Below are 14,991 nucleotides of genomic sequence, written 5' to 3' on the forward strand. Positions count from 1 at the left end.
CATGGGAGAGGAGCATTGTGTGTTTGTGGCGTTACCTTTTTGGTCTGGCCTCGGGTCTTCATGAAAGTGTTGGCCCCAGTGCTAGCATTGTTACGTAAGCAGGGGATCGCAGTCCTGGGCTACTTGGGCGACCTTCTTCTGCGAGCGGAGTCTCCATACGGACCCAGAGAAAGTTCGGCTGGATTGTGAATCTTTAGAAAGTCTGCCTTGGTTCCTTCCATGAAACTAGACTATCTGGGTCTGACTTTGGACTCGGCCTTAGCCAAAGTACTCCTTCCTCTGGACAAACTCCAGAAACTGCAGGCTGCAATTCGCCTCCTGCTTTCCAGCAGATGGTCATTCCTCCGGACTTGCATGTGAGTGCTGGGCCTGATGGTGTCTACCTTCGAGGCAGTCCGTTTGCACAGTTCCATACGAGTTCCCTGCATGGGATATTCTGATCAGCTGGGACAAGACTATGCAGTCTCTGGACAACCTAATCCAGCTGAGTTGGGGATGCAAAAGGGTTCCCTGATATGGTGGCTTCGTTCTCTAGCAGGGAAAATCCTTCCTCCCCTTGTATTGGACGGTGGTCACCACAGGTGCCAGCCTGTTGGGGTGGGGAGGCGTTCTCGACAAATTTTGCTCACTGAACCCCGGAAGAGTCAATACTACCAATCCATATCCTGAAGCTCCAAGCAATCAGACTGTGCCTGGAACATTTAACGGATCATCTCAAGATGTCCAGGGAGCATTAAATCGGACAATGCCACAGCTGTGGCTTATGTCTATCACCAAGGAGGCACAAGAAGTGTCCTGGCGGCTCTGGAGGTAGCTGGCATTCTCAGGTGGGCAGAATGTTCGTTCCAGCCCTTTCCACCGTACACATTCCCAGAGTGGAAACCTGGCAGGCGGATTGCCTCAATCGGCAGGCGTTGGACCAGTGGGAATGGTCTCTTCATCCGGAGGTGTTTCATCAGTTGTGTGTCCAGTGGGGCACCCCTGAGGTTGATCTGTCGGTGTCTCAACAGAAAGGTGCAGAGGTCTGTGGCATGGTCACGGGACCCTCTGGCGAACACCACAGACGCGCGGGTGGCCCCGTAGGGTCAGTTTCAGCTGATTGAAGTCTTCCTTCTCAAGCTTCTGCCAAGACTTCTACACAGGATCGAGGCAGAAGGGATTCCGGTCATCTTAATGGCCCAGACTGGCCTCGCCGGGCTTGGTATGTCGATCTGGTGCGGATGGTTGCCGACATTCCTTGGAAGCGAGGCACTGACGGCCTGAACCAGCCATCTCTTCCGCAGTCCAGCGAACCAGGGAGGGGGGGGGGGGTGCTAGAGCAGGCAGCAGTGACTGACAGTCACCAGCTCTCTGCTCGGTTCTCAGAGCTCCGTGAGCAATCAGCAGTGTTTGATCAATCGGTTCTCTGTCTTAGAGCCGGCAGGGGACAGATGCAGCATCAGACTGATGTTATATTCACCTAGGTAATTATGATTTTGAATTAAAAAAAAAAAAATACTTCACTACAATGCGGTAGTCTAGCGATTACAAAATGGGATTTGTTTAAAGCATTTTGGCTGCATGAGGCTCTCAAGTCCAATATACATACACAATGAGAGTTGCTTTGTCTTTTCCTGTACCCTTTCCAATTGCTGGCAGGGATACAACATGTTCTTGGCTTCTTGAAAATGCCTAACAGTTTCTAGATTGGCCTAACAGGTTTATTGACAAATTTAGAAGGTGTGCTTGTAGAAGTTACGCAGTTGTGACAAGTCAGTGTAAAATCTTTCACTCTGTATTGTTTGTTCATAACAAAGTACCTCTTTGAGCTGGTATCTTTCCTTGTGCTGTGGGAATGTTTTTCAGCAGCCGGACTGGAAAACTGGTAAGAGTTGATGGAAAGATGAATGGTGCTAAATACAGGGATATTCTTGAGCAAAACCTGTACCACTCTGTGCGTGATTTGAGGCTAGGACAGAGGTTCACCTTCCAGCAGACCAATGAACCCAAACACACGGCTAAAGCAACACTTGAGTGGTTTAACCTCCCTAGCGGTATTCCGGTAAATTCGGGATTACCCCACAAAAAAAACTCGCCTTCCCCTGCGATTCCCCCGCTGTCCTCACTGTCCTCCCACTGTGTGCTTGGCCGATGCCGGCACCCGTCTTCCGGTTCCCTTCCCTGCGAGCGTTGCGATGCAGGGGGGTGGAACTGGCGGGAAATTCAAGTGTAAATACACTAAATGACATGATACAGTGTAATCCGTTAGGATCACAGCTTTGTATCATGCCATTTCACCACAGGATTTCACCTGGTGACTTTTTCAGTGCCCTGCCTGTGCTTTTCCAGTTCTTTGTGCCTGGAAAATAGAGAACGACCATGGCATCCAAAAAGCATTCTTTTTGCGCAAAAGCGCTTTTGGACGAACAGGAAAATAGTGACAATAGTTACTTGAACTGAGCGATATCGATTCATAGGAAAATTCGTCATCCGATACGGAAAGTGACGACAGCGACGATTCTGATGTCTTTCTGGCACATAGCTCCGAAGAATCATTTGATATACTTCCCAAATATTTTTTAGTTTTGTGCAGAATGAATAGTTTGAAAATAATGAAGAATTTGATGAAACTACTATTGCTCTGTTGGGTTTATTGTTTCGTTCAGCCCACTGGGCTGGACAAAAATGAAAAAACGTATAGGGTGTACTCCGCATTCAATGCCAAGTCTACCTTTCTGACCATGTTTCGTGTTACACCCATGTTTAGGGTGTAACATGAAATATGGTCACATTGCCCAGTACCTTGGTATGGACCTGCAGCTGGAGGAAAAGCCTCCTTGAGGTTGCAATGCTCTGGGTTCCCGTGCAAAACATTTATTGCAACGGTTTTGCAAAAGTGTAGAATATGCCTTTAAAAAAAAATATCGTGGTTTTATAGCAGCTCTGTTATTAGGCTACTCCTTTAAGTTAACAAGATTACCTGGTACTGTTTCCACTATAATTAGTGAAGAGAATTTTTGTTGGTCAAGTTTAATGATCATTGATTTGACAGATGATTGGGATAGAATAGCCAATGTTTAAAGTGATACTAAACACACGCTGTTTAATTTGCATTGTCCCTTCTATTTCTGTATATGGATAATGGCACTGTAATTTTATTTTAATAAAAGAAAACCTCAAAGTACTTTTTTCCTAATCGATATACAGCTGTCACATGACCCAACTCTTTCTCAGCCTGTCTGAAACGAAACATAAGCAGGAGAAGCTTATGTAAAAATTAAAGTAAAAATAAATGGCTTTAAATTGTCATACAAATATATATATAATTTTTTTTTTTTTTTTTGTCAATACAGTACAATGTTGTGGGCAAATTTCTGGAAGTCCCAGGTTATCACACGCTCCATCCTGTGTCTTAGAATAAGAGGGATGTGAAGCCTCTCTTAATCTACATGTAATATCCCACCTCCATTGTGTTTAGCTGGGTTAAGTGTGGAGGAGGAGAGAGAGTGACTGGACTGTCATTTTACCACTGTGAATATGTTCATATGTGACTAACCAGATGTGATGGGAGGAAATGCTCAGCATAGAAACTCGCTGAAAACTGAGCATGTGCAGAGTTGCCACCATAGCTTCAATATCTCTAGCTAAATTGGGCACATGAACTGAAGGTGGAGTTAGAAAGCAGCGGGATCAACCAGATTTTTGGCGGATATAGAATGGGGGTGTTCTGTCAGAACACAACAGCTCAGCAGGGGAGATCGCTGCACTAATGTTGGATCATTAGTAGAGCATCTCCGACTGGAGCTGTAGTGTGTACCAGGCTATAGAATTCAGTCCTGCCCAGTTAAAGTTGAGTTCCAGTGATTTTTAACACCCCTGTGTTTGCACCCAATCAAATATCAAGTGGCATTATTACGTAATGTAGTTTTTTTAAAATGTTGTTGTTTATTTTAAAAAAAGTAGCCCCCCCCCCCGAGCGCATTTTCATCTGGAGTGTGGGCAGCCGAAGCCCACTGGTATGTCCTTCCAGGATTTGATGCTGCTTAAAGTGGTTATAAATGGATAAAATGTATCTAACCTCCATGTGTTTGTTGTGCAGTGTGGTTTTATTTTTTCCAATCCTAAATAAATTTTTTTCTTTGTGCTCATTTGTGATCACATGTCCTCCCTCCACTTTGGATCCCGATCTCAAGGGAGCCAAGTGGTGGGAGTGGAGATTTGCTTCTGTTTTGGGTAAACAGTATTGCCAATGAATAAGATGGGAGAGGAGGAGATCATGTTCTCACTGCACACTATGGAGCTGACGGGGAGAGAGGGAGGGGGAAGAAATGCATTGACGCACAGGAGAGAAGCTGGATGATGGAGGCATGTATCCTGACAATGATTTATTGGTTCAGCAGATAAACATGGTCAGCTCAGAGGGGGAAGTCGGGACCAGGCAGGATCAACCAGGTACTGTAGAAGATGGAAAGATGCAATTGAAAAGGCAAAAGCACTACTATAATGTGTGCCCTAAAGGGACAGGAGCATTTATTTTTTTTTTTTGGGGGGGGGGTAACCACTTTAAAAGTCCCCCCCCCCCCCCCCCCCAGAACCTTGCATTTGTGAAGTGATTAATTTACATATGAAGGAAACTCCTTCATAATAGCCTCCCATAGCCCTTTCTCTGTAGTCTTGCAGTAAGCCATTATAGTTTGGCATGTTGCAAGGCAGCAGTGACACAGGAGGTGGTATGGCACATTTTACACCTTTCACCAACCACATGAAGGCCCAGAAACACCCACAGTAGCTCTAGGACCCACAATGTAGTATCTTACCAGGACTGGCAAATGAAGGAAATAAAGTCAGAACCTTGAAATTCAGCCAGGAGGAGAAGTGACATTGGACACCGAAACCTGCTTTATACAGCTATATGAGGTAAGTTGCACATAAACTTACAGTGGGGTTATGATTTAATTACATGCGCAATGCATCTGTTTTGGGGAGCAAAAGCTGTAGTTCTTCCTAAAGTAGTATTGTATTGGTATCCTTTTACATGGGCTTTCTGATTAGGTCTGCTTTTCAGTTTTTCAGGTTACTAAGGGCGAGGAAAGTTGTCTTAGACGTGGGCCTTTGTTTTTTTTTTTTTTTTTTTCCGTCACTTAGAGTCGACTGACAAGAGCTCAAAGCCTCAGGGCCTCCTTTGGAAGATCCAAACTGACCTGGACTGGGAAGCCAAGATCAGGCTTAACCAGACCCGTGGACAAGGCTCCTTCAGAGTGAAGGTGCGCCCTCACCCCTATCAGGGGTGGGGGGACGTCTTTGCTGGTTTCCAAATTCGTGGACTTCCCTAGTGCAAGTGGGTCCAGGGAGTCATTCAGTCCGGACTGGGTTCGCTCTTGTCCCCTGCCAAGATTTTTTCCTTCCAACTTGCGCCGGTCCCCAAGGCCTGTTTGGGGCTGTACAAGACCTACAAGACCTATTCCTTCAATGGGTGATTGTCCTGGTTCAGACATCAGGAAGGTTTTCAGGGTTTTTACTCAAACCTGTTCAGTCCCCAGGAAGGAAGGACTCGCCTCTGCTCCTTGGGTCTTCACAAGTGTGTCGGCCTCGGTGCTAGCCAATGTTTAGCCTTGGGAATTTTTTGTTGTTCTTACCCCCCCCCCCCCATGTTTAACACTGCTTTGGGACGTCCCATTGGTTACGAATACCAGAAGCTGCGGCTGTCAGTGAACGAAAGAGAAAATGGGATTTTCGACTTACCGTAAAATCCATTTCTCTGATGTTCATTGACGGACACAGCACCCACCCCTCTTTGGAGTTATTCTCCTGACACCGCTTGTTACAAGTGCCTATAGCAGAGAAAGGAAATAAACTCCCTGGGACTGTGCATGGGTGTAGCCAGATTCTTTCTGCCTAGTGTCCTACTACTTTTGGGGCAGTATAACCCAATGGTTATGAATACCAGGAGCTGTCTGTTGCAGCAAAAATCCGTGTTCTCCCGGCGGGCCTGGCTTCACCACCCACCTCAGCCTGAAGAACACAATGGCGCTGCAGGAAGGATTCCCCTTTCAACTCAATAGATTGTAAGCTCTGCTGAGCAGGGCCCTCTTAATCCTCTTGTATTTTATTGTAACTGTACTGTCTCCCTTTTATATTGTAAAGTGCTGTGTAAACTGCTGGTGCTATAGAAATCCTGAATAATAACCCGTGGTTGCAGACAAGTTGGCTAATTCCAGCCACAGACAGAGCAATCCTTTTCTAACCCAATAACTTTTCACCAGTGCAACCTCTAACAAACAGGGCCCTCTGATTCCTCCTGTATTGAATTGTATTATACCTTTACTGTCTGCCCTAGTGTTGTAGAGCACTGTGCAAACCATTGGCATTGTATAAATCCTGTATAATAGAGAGGGGGAATCTTCCCAGAAGGGGACACTGGCATCAATAAAAACTTGATAGATTTTAACCACTTTACTACCAGTCACGTAACCTCTACGTCGGCTGACTTTGAGTGGTTATACCGGGATGATGCCTCTAGCTAGAGGCATCATCCCGGTACCGTTGTTTGAAGCCGACGGTCGGCTTTCCGTCGGTAACGATCGATGCGGCTCGGGAGCCGCTCGATCGTTACCCGGGGGGGCGGGAGGGGACGTCCCCCCCCCTCCCGCCGCCTTCCGCGGCTTTGCTCGGGGCTACCGTCCCACCGGGAGCCCCGAGCACCCAGCCGGCACGTCCGCCGGCTGGATGGAGTCCCGATGAATGCCGGAAACGGCATCGATCGGGTCTCCGATGACGTAACCCGGAGGCGGCGTCCATGACGTCACGTCCGGGTTACTGTGCTGCAAAAGGCGGCAGATTTGAAAAACGGCTGTATGCAAAAATGCCGTTTTCGGCGTTTTGCATACAGGGAAGTGTAGTGGAGGGGTCTAGGGTCTTTTAGACCCTCGATCCCTCCATAAAGTGTACCTGTCACGACATATTGCTGTCACCAGGGATGTTTACATTGCTTGTGACAGCAATAAAAGTGATCAGATTTTTTTTTTTTTTAAAAACCTGTAATAAAGTTTAAAAAAAAAGAAAAAATAAATAGGAAAAAAAAAAAAAAAAAAAATTTAGCCGTCACCGTTAGCTCGCGCACAAAAAAAAACGTATACGCAAGTCGAGCCGCAAATGAAATCGCTGTTCAAACCACACATGTGAGGTATCGCCGCGATCGCCAGAGCGTGGGCAATAATTAAAAAAAAAGAGCTACACTCTAACTCTAAACTGGTAACCGTTAAATAAATTTAAAGCGTCGCAGATTGAGATCTCTATTGACCGTAGTTTGTCGCCATCCCACGGGGGGGCGCAATTTTAAACCGTAACATGTTTGGTATCTATTTACTCGGCGTGACATCATCTTTCACAATATACAAAAAAAATGGGCTAACTTTACTGTTTAGTATTTTTTAAATGCAGTGAAATGTGATTTTTCAAATTTTTTCCAAAAAAATGGCGTTTAAAGACCGCTGCGCAAATACCGCGTGACAAAAAATTTTGCAATGACCGACATTTTATTCTCCAGAGTCTTTGCTAAAAAAATATATATATGTTTGGGGGTTCTAAGTAGTTTTCTAGGAAAAAATACTGGTTTTAACTTGTGAACAAAAAGTGTCCGAAATAGGGCTGGGGCTAAAGTGGTTAAAGTGGTTAAGCCACTCAATAACCTTGGTACAATCCCCTCTGCTATAATGTAGAAAATGTTGCCGTGTACCTCATTTCAGAGCAGAAACCCCTGCTGACAGCCAGGAGGAGAGAGGCGGCCGGTCACATGAGCGCCGATTTGGTACTCTAAAATTAGGTACACAGCGGTATTTATTTTTTAAAACCAATGCATTGGGGACATTTAATATAGCCGAGGGGATTGTAGCAAGGTTATTGCGTTACGATGGCTGCAGGAGGGGAGGGCTTGGGAGTGAATGGAGTGGACAGGCAGGGAGGAGGAGAGGAGGAGGGAAAGCAGAAAGGAGAACTGCGGATGACAGCGCGTAAACTTGACAACTGTGTCAGTGCTCAGCAGCCATGATAAACCGTGGTCAGTTTACAGGGGGGGGGGGGGGGGTAGGGCATAGCCAGGTTTTTTAGGTTATACAGAGGGCCAAATTACACACAAATTACACAGCACAAGCACTGTGCTGTTTTGCATGCAAGGGAACAGGATCCATTTTTTATACTAGGGTAACAAACCTTTTAATACTTTCCTACTCCAACGTTTTTAGGTTTAGGGTTCACATACACCTAAGGTGTTTTTTTTTTTTTTCTTCACAAGATTTTATTTTTTTTATCGTTCATGTTGCTGCCTTTGATGTTCACAAGTGGAATTGCCACTTGTTTTAAATAGGATAACCCTTTGCAATAAGACGCTCTAATTACACATCTTCATTTATCTTGCCCTCAATCGCTACATTTTACCAGACTTGTTCTCTCATGTGCTGCTATGAATGAAATGTATGATCTATCCCCTAATGCATGTGCCTGCACGCTTCCAGAATCCTGATGGGGGAGATGGAGCTATATAGAGATAGATATATAGATTCTCCAATATTGTTATATATATTAGAGCTGCACGATTCTGGATAAAATGAGAACCACAATTTTTTTGCTTAGAATAAAGATAACCATTCTCAGTGTAACTTCTTACATTATACAAAAAAATTACTGTTTAAGTTTTTTTTTTTTTTTTAAATTTTAAAATGTATTTCGCTTTTGTTCATTGCCGGACAAAACGTGAGACGGGGGGTATAGGCACTCCGTTTTGTTTCTGCTTAGTCAGGAGTAAGGACCTAGTTCCTTGCTGGGATCTTTGGTGCTGGCAATTTTTTCCTTTTTAGATAGAAATTTTTTTTTCTCCTGTTTTTTTCCTGTGAGATCTACAATCACCTGCTGGACTTGGCAATGGCCTGGATAATCTAGATCCAGTGGTCACTCCAGTCTGGCCAACGAGTGCGCGCAGACCTCAGCTTCGCGTTAGGTTGGCCGCGACACAGCCCCACTGGTTGGGGGATGGCCTGCGAGTTAAACGCCTCGTGAGGTCACATATGACCGGGTCTCGGCCCGAGTCGCGTTCATCCTGGCCGACAGCCCCGTTCCCCCCCCCCCCCCCATTTTGGTGGTTCTGTCTGTCTGTTCTGTCAGCCCATCAGATTTTTGGGATCTGCTTGTGATGAACGGCAGATCGTGGCGGAACCCTTTCCGCTGAACCCTGGTGGAGAACCACTCATTTAGATCTTTGATATGCATTTAGGTAGGCTCTACAGGATTTTGAGAATTCTCAGTTTTCCTAGCTGTTAAAACTGTTGTTTTTTTTTTTTTTTCCCTCCTATTCATAGGCATGATGTGTTCGGAGACTATAATATTCCTTTTTTGCATAGGCTTTCAGAGAACACAACAGTATTTTGGTTGTCCATAAATAAATGAACAGTGTAAAAATAAAGTAAAAGATAAAGAAAAACTTTTAAAGCGAACACATATGTAAGTCACGGACACATGCATATGTAAAGGGTGTTCGCACCAGACATCGTATCGCTAGAGTGTTAGAGTGAGAGCAATAATTCTAGCGCTAGACCACCGCTGGAACTCGAAACAGGTAATCGGTGAATTCTTTTAAAACATTGCCTATGGAGATTTTTAGGCATTCTAGTTTGTCCCCATTCCACGAGCGTGTGAAGTTTTTAAGCGTGACATGTTGGGTATCTATTTACTCTGCATAACCGCTTTCATAATATGCAAAAAAAATTGGGGTATATATTGTGATTTTTAAATTCATGTATTTTTTTTTTTTTTCCAAAGAAATTGGATTTGAAAAACCGCTGCACAAATACCGTGTGACCTAAAAAATTGCAACGATTGCCATTTTATTCCCTAGGGTCTCTGCTAAAAAATAAAGTATGTTTGGGGATTAGAAGTAATGTTCAAGCAAAAAATACTGATTTGAAGAAAGTGTCAGAAAAAGCTTGGTCTTCAAGTGAGATGGGAAGCCATCCCTGTTAGCTGCTGTAGAATCCCCAACGTGATGACTTCAATAGGCCACTCCTTTCTTATGCATTGCATCCCCCCCCCCCCCCCAGACTTTTTTTGTTTTTGTTTCTAGCTTGTAATGCTGCAAGTAACATGCTTCCTGACCTACAGTGACATCACTTGTATCTATGGAGGAGCAGCTCTGTCACCCTAGGACAGGAAGTGTTAGGACTACAGAACACCTCAGCCTCTTATCTTCATAGCACAGGATGGGATGTTCTGTTGTCCTTTTAGTTCTTAATGGAGAACAAAGAGAAAATCATTGCTAGGGTTCACATATTTCTACCTCCTGGCTTCCAACTCCTTTTTAGCTGTTTACTGATTTGGCGAGTTAGCTGTGTCAAATCTTGACATACCCCCCCCCCCCCCCTTTTTTGTCAAGGGATTGTCACAAGAGAAATGTTAACTTCTGATAATATATATATATATATATATATTATAATATATTAGCCATTGGTTAACCTATATCATTATTGCTATGTTTGATTGCCAGCTAGTGGTCATTTAAAAGAATTGCATTTAACATGATCACTCCCCAAATGTATATTTGTCTCTGTAATGCTTGATACACACAGTGGATCGTCTGTTTTGTCTTTGTTTTTTGTATGCTTATCTTATTTTGAAAATTAGGAGTTTACTAAAGATCTGAAAATTCTCATACGACAGAATAAAAATTTGTGATGCTGACTATACACTAGCCAAAACATTGTTCGAAAATCTGTCATTTGGCCCGATCGTTCGTTTTTCGTCCAGTGAATGGGAACAAATAGAAAATCGTTTTTAACTTTTCAGAGCCGAAAAATCAAAGGAACAGTTTGGAAAATTCTGCCTAAGGCCTCGTTCACACGGGCGCTCCGTATGTCCGTATATCACCCCATCCGTTTGCGGGTGATATACGGACATAATGCATGTCAATGGGACATCCGCTGACATCCGATTTGCGTCCTTTCAGTTCTGTTCCGTTTTTCCGTCACTGACATCCGCAATCCCATAGACATTTATTACGTCCGTATATCATCCGCAAACGGATGGGATGATATGCGGACATACGGACCGGATGACACAAGTGTTATCCGTGTCCGTAAAAAAAGTGCCGAAGCGCATCGCAATATGGTCCGTTCCGTGTGAAAGAGGCATTGGTAACGATAAATTGATAGGTTAATGTGTTTCTCGGCCAAACTGTTTGCACTAGGCATATGTGACAAACTGAACAATTTATCGTTCGAAATTCGGTCATTAAATGATGGCACGATCGTCTGCTTTGCCTGCCGATTTTGTATTTTGAAAATGAGTTTGAACGATTTTTCGGCTAGTGTATGGCCAGCTTAAGTGATGTGTTGTAGAGTATTTATATTGTATGTTCGAATAGCAACTGTACCGATTTAAACAATAAAATTGTACCATCTGGTATCGTTAAACATTTTCGCACTTGTTAATTCAGATAATATTGGATGAACTGCTGTGATCTGCTCTCGAAAGCTGTGTACGAATGATCAGATTATTGTATGATCACTTGCAAAATGGGATTTCTTTCGTTCATTGACAGACACAGCTCCTGATGTTCCCAACCATTGGGTTATACTGCCCCTGAAATTTTTCCCCTAGTTTGTAGACACGATAACTTTTTCGCAAAACAATCAAAATATGATTTTTTTTTTTTTTTTTTTGGACCAAAAATATGTAGCCGAATACAAATTGGCCTAAAATTATTTTTTTGGGGGTAATGTTATATAGCAGAAAGTGAAGAATGTGTTTTTTTTTTTTTTTTTTCAGAATTATCGCCCTTTTTTAAAAAAAAAAAAAAAGCAAAAAATAAGTCGTACAGGTGATCAAATACCACCTAAAAGCTCTATTTGTGGGAAAAAAAGGACATCAACTTTATTTAGGTACAGTGTCGCACGTCCGTGCAATTTTCAGTTTAAGTGACGCAGTGCCAAATCACAAAAAATGGCCTGGCCATTAAGGGGGCAAATCCTTCTGGTCCAGAAGTGGTTAATGAGTTTGTTTTCAGGATTACGGTTTGTTTTTTATGGATGAATGATTGAGGCCCCATTCACACTTATGCGACGCAATTTTACCGCGATATTGAAAGCAATGGCAAGGCTATATGCCTCAAAACGCATTAAAATCGTGGCAAAGTGGTGCAGGAACTACTTTGAAGTCGGTGCGACTTCAAAACGCACTGATATGAATAGGGTTTATTGAAAATAATGGAAAACGACTTGTCATGTGATTTTGCGGTCCAAAATCGCGGGACAAGTCGCACTAGTGTGAATGGGGCCTGAGTGCTAAAATAAGTGTTTGCTTGTAAGGCTCCATGTACACGGGACGTTAGAAAAAACGTGCTGCAAAGCTAGTTAGTTTGGCCACGTTGCTTTAAGCAGCGTTTTTTTTTTCTGCCTCCATTCAAAATCAATGGTTCCCTATGGGAGCCTATTGATTTGAATGGAAGGCGCACCTCAAGTCGGATCAGGATGATCCGACTTGCAGTGTGACTAGCGCTGTGAGAATCTTGAAGGGGAACTCCTCGCCAAAATGGGAATAAAAACTGCGTGGGGGTCCCCCCAGGTTCCAAACCAGCCCCTTTGGGTCTGGTATGGAATTTGAGGGTAGCCCCACCCCGAAAAAACAGCGTGGGGTCCCCCCCCCAAAATCCATACCAGACCCTTATCCGAGCATGCAGCCTGGTAGGGCGGGCAGGGGAAGATTTTTAATAAACTTTCCAAAACGTCTCCTGTCGTTATTTGCATACAATGCCTTTTATGGGGTGAATAGGTAGGGGTACAGTGTACTCCATACCCATTCACATAGGGAGGGGGCCGGGATCTGGGGGGCCACCCTTGTTAAAGGGGGCTTCCAGATACCGAGAAGCCCCCTGCCCGAAGACCCCCACAACCACCGGCCAGGGTTGTGGGGATGAGGCCCTTGTCCTCATCAACATGGGGGCAAGGTGCTTTGGGGTGGGGGTGCAAAGCATGCTCGTCCCCGTTCCCCTTCCTGCCTTACCGGGCTGCATGCTCGGATAAGGGTCTGGTATGGATTTTGGGGGGGGGGGGGACCCCATGCCGTTTTTTTCGGCGTGGGGCTACCCTCAAATTCCATACCAGACCCGAAAGGCCTGGTTTGGAACCTGGGGGGGGGGGGGGGAACCCCACACGCAGTTTTTATTCCCATTTTTTGGCATGGAGTTCCCCCTCAAGATTTTCACAGTGCAAGTCGAACCGCAGGTCGGAACGTCCTGATCCGACTTGCGGTCCGCCTTCCATTCAAATCAATAGGCTCCCATAGGGAACCATTGATTTTGAATGGAGGAAAAAAAACGTATAACGTGGCTGAACGTACTTCACGTTCGGTCGCGTTTTTGCGTTTGAAACGCTGGGAAACACACGTTCGAACGCAAATGATTGCGTTCCAAAAAAGGTCCCTGAACTCAACTGCCTGTAAACGACCCTGTGTACATGGACAGATAAGATAACATGCAGGTGGGTTCAGGGGCTTCTGAAAAAAACGCCCAACTGCTCCTAAACGGCCATTTACAACGTCCCGTGTACATGGTGCCGAAAAGTGCAACATGGCATTTTCATCCTTCAGTATGTCATATTGGTTAGGCATATATCCTAGTCACTTGGTTGCCTTCCTTTTTATCTCCATGATATTTTTGTTTCTTTTTTTCAGACTGGAAGGATTGACAAGTCTTACCCAACTGTTTGTGGCCACACAGGACCAGTGCTGGACATTGACTGGTGTCCACATAATGACAACGTTATTGCTAGTGGCTCTGAAGACTGCAGCGTCTTGGTAAAAACCTGATTTATGCTTCTCTTATATTTTACAGTACTATTGTGGTATAATTACTGGTTGTGGTGCATTTCTAATTGGCCCATTTAGTCTTGTGTTGTTGGTTAAAGTGCCATATTCTTTCAAACAAATAGGTTATTTGAATTAAAAGATTCACTTAAAGCAACTGTTAACTAAACAAAAATTAAGAAAATGAGGCTTGCAAATTGAAGCTTTGGGGCCCCTTTCACACAAGCGGACCGATCGAGTCTGCCTGTCCGTTTTTCAGGCGAACCCGATCGGACTACCCGTTCTCTATGGAGCGGTGGATGTCAGCAGACGTGTCCACTGGCATACGATACGGTGCGCTAAAAATGGACGGATGGGGATACATTCGCCATGTGCTGGCTGATCGGATTGGATGACAGGCTTTCCATTTCCATCCAACCGCCCCAAAGAAAAGTTGTGTCCGTAACCACTCTGCATAGTGGAGCGGACATGGACCTGTCATCTGCCTGCTCAGCAGGGATCAGCAGAGATCCCCTTGCTGAGCAGAAAAATCCGCTTGATGGCATCTGCCCCTTCTCAAAGGGGCCTAATACTTGCCTCTCCTAATACTTGCCTCTCCTATCTCCTGGTCCACTGAACTCCATTGTATTTGACAAGTTTTATGAAGACTCTTCACACCTCCTGATGGTCTTGTCCTCTGTTTCACTGACATTTCTTCTGTCAGCCCTTGCGCCACTACTGTGCCCTTTGGTGCCATGGGTCATACAGATGAAACCTCACAGCTTGGATGATGCAGGCATCTTACACTCCCAGGAGTGTCAAATGAAGATAGTTTTTTAGCATTATTGAACTTTTTAAACAGCTTGTGTGTTTGTAGTAAAGCTAGTCATACACAGCCCGAATTTCGTCCTATTCCAACTGAATTGGTTGACATTTGAGTGGTGGGGGGCTCCTGTTAGGAACACCCAGCTTCACTAAAGCTGGTTTAACAATTGACTGCAAGGTGGAAAATTCTCAGCCGAACAGTGACTGCATCCCATCAGTCAGTCACTGTTTAGCTATTCAGGCAGTTACTTTAGCTGCCTCAACATAATAACCATCCACTTGGTTTATTTTTTAAATAGTTTATTTGGATTTTTGGGTATAAAACAATGTACACAGATAAAATGCAGAGGCTAGGCATGTTAA

At 44.4% G+C, this 14,991-nt stretch overlaps 1 protein-coding gene across 3 annotated transcripts in view; it reads left to right on the top strand.

Moving 5' to 3' along the window:
• Positions 1–14,991, top strand: part of CORO1C (coronin 1C) — a 191,093-nt gene that overhangs the window by 124,905 nt on the left and 51,197 nt on the right. For all 3 annotated transcript variants that reach the window (XM_082243092.1, XM_082243094.1, XM_082243093.1), the window contains exon 3: positions 13,693–13,815. In XM_082243092.1, coding sequence (XP_082099218.1) covers positions 13,693–13,815 — 123 coding nt within the window. The remainder of the gene's footprint in view (positions 1–13,692; positions 13,816–14,991) is intronic.

The sequence above is a fragment of the Pelophylax lessonae genome, assembly GCF_965119305.1.
Source record: "Pelophylax lessonae genome assembly, chromosome: 1".
Taxonomy (NCBI): Eukaryota; Metazoa; Chordata; class Amphibia; order Anura; family Ranidae; genus Pelophylax; species Pelophylax lessonae.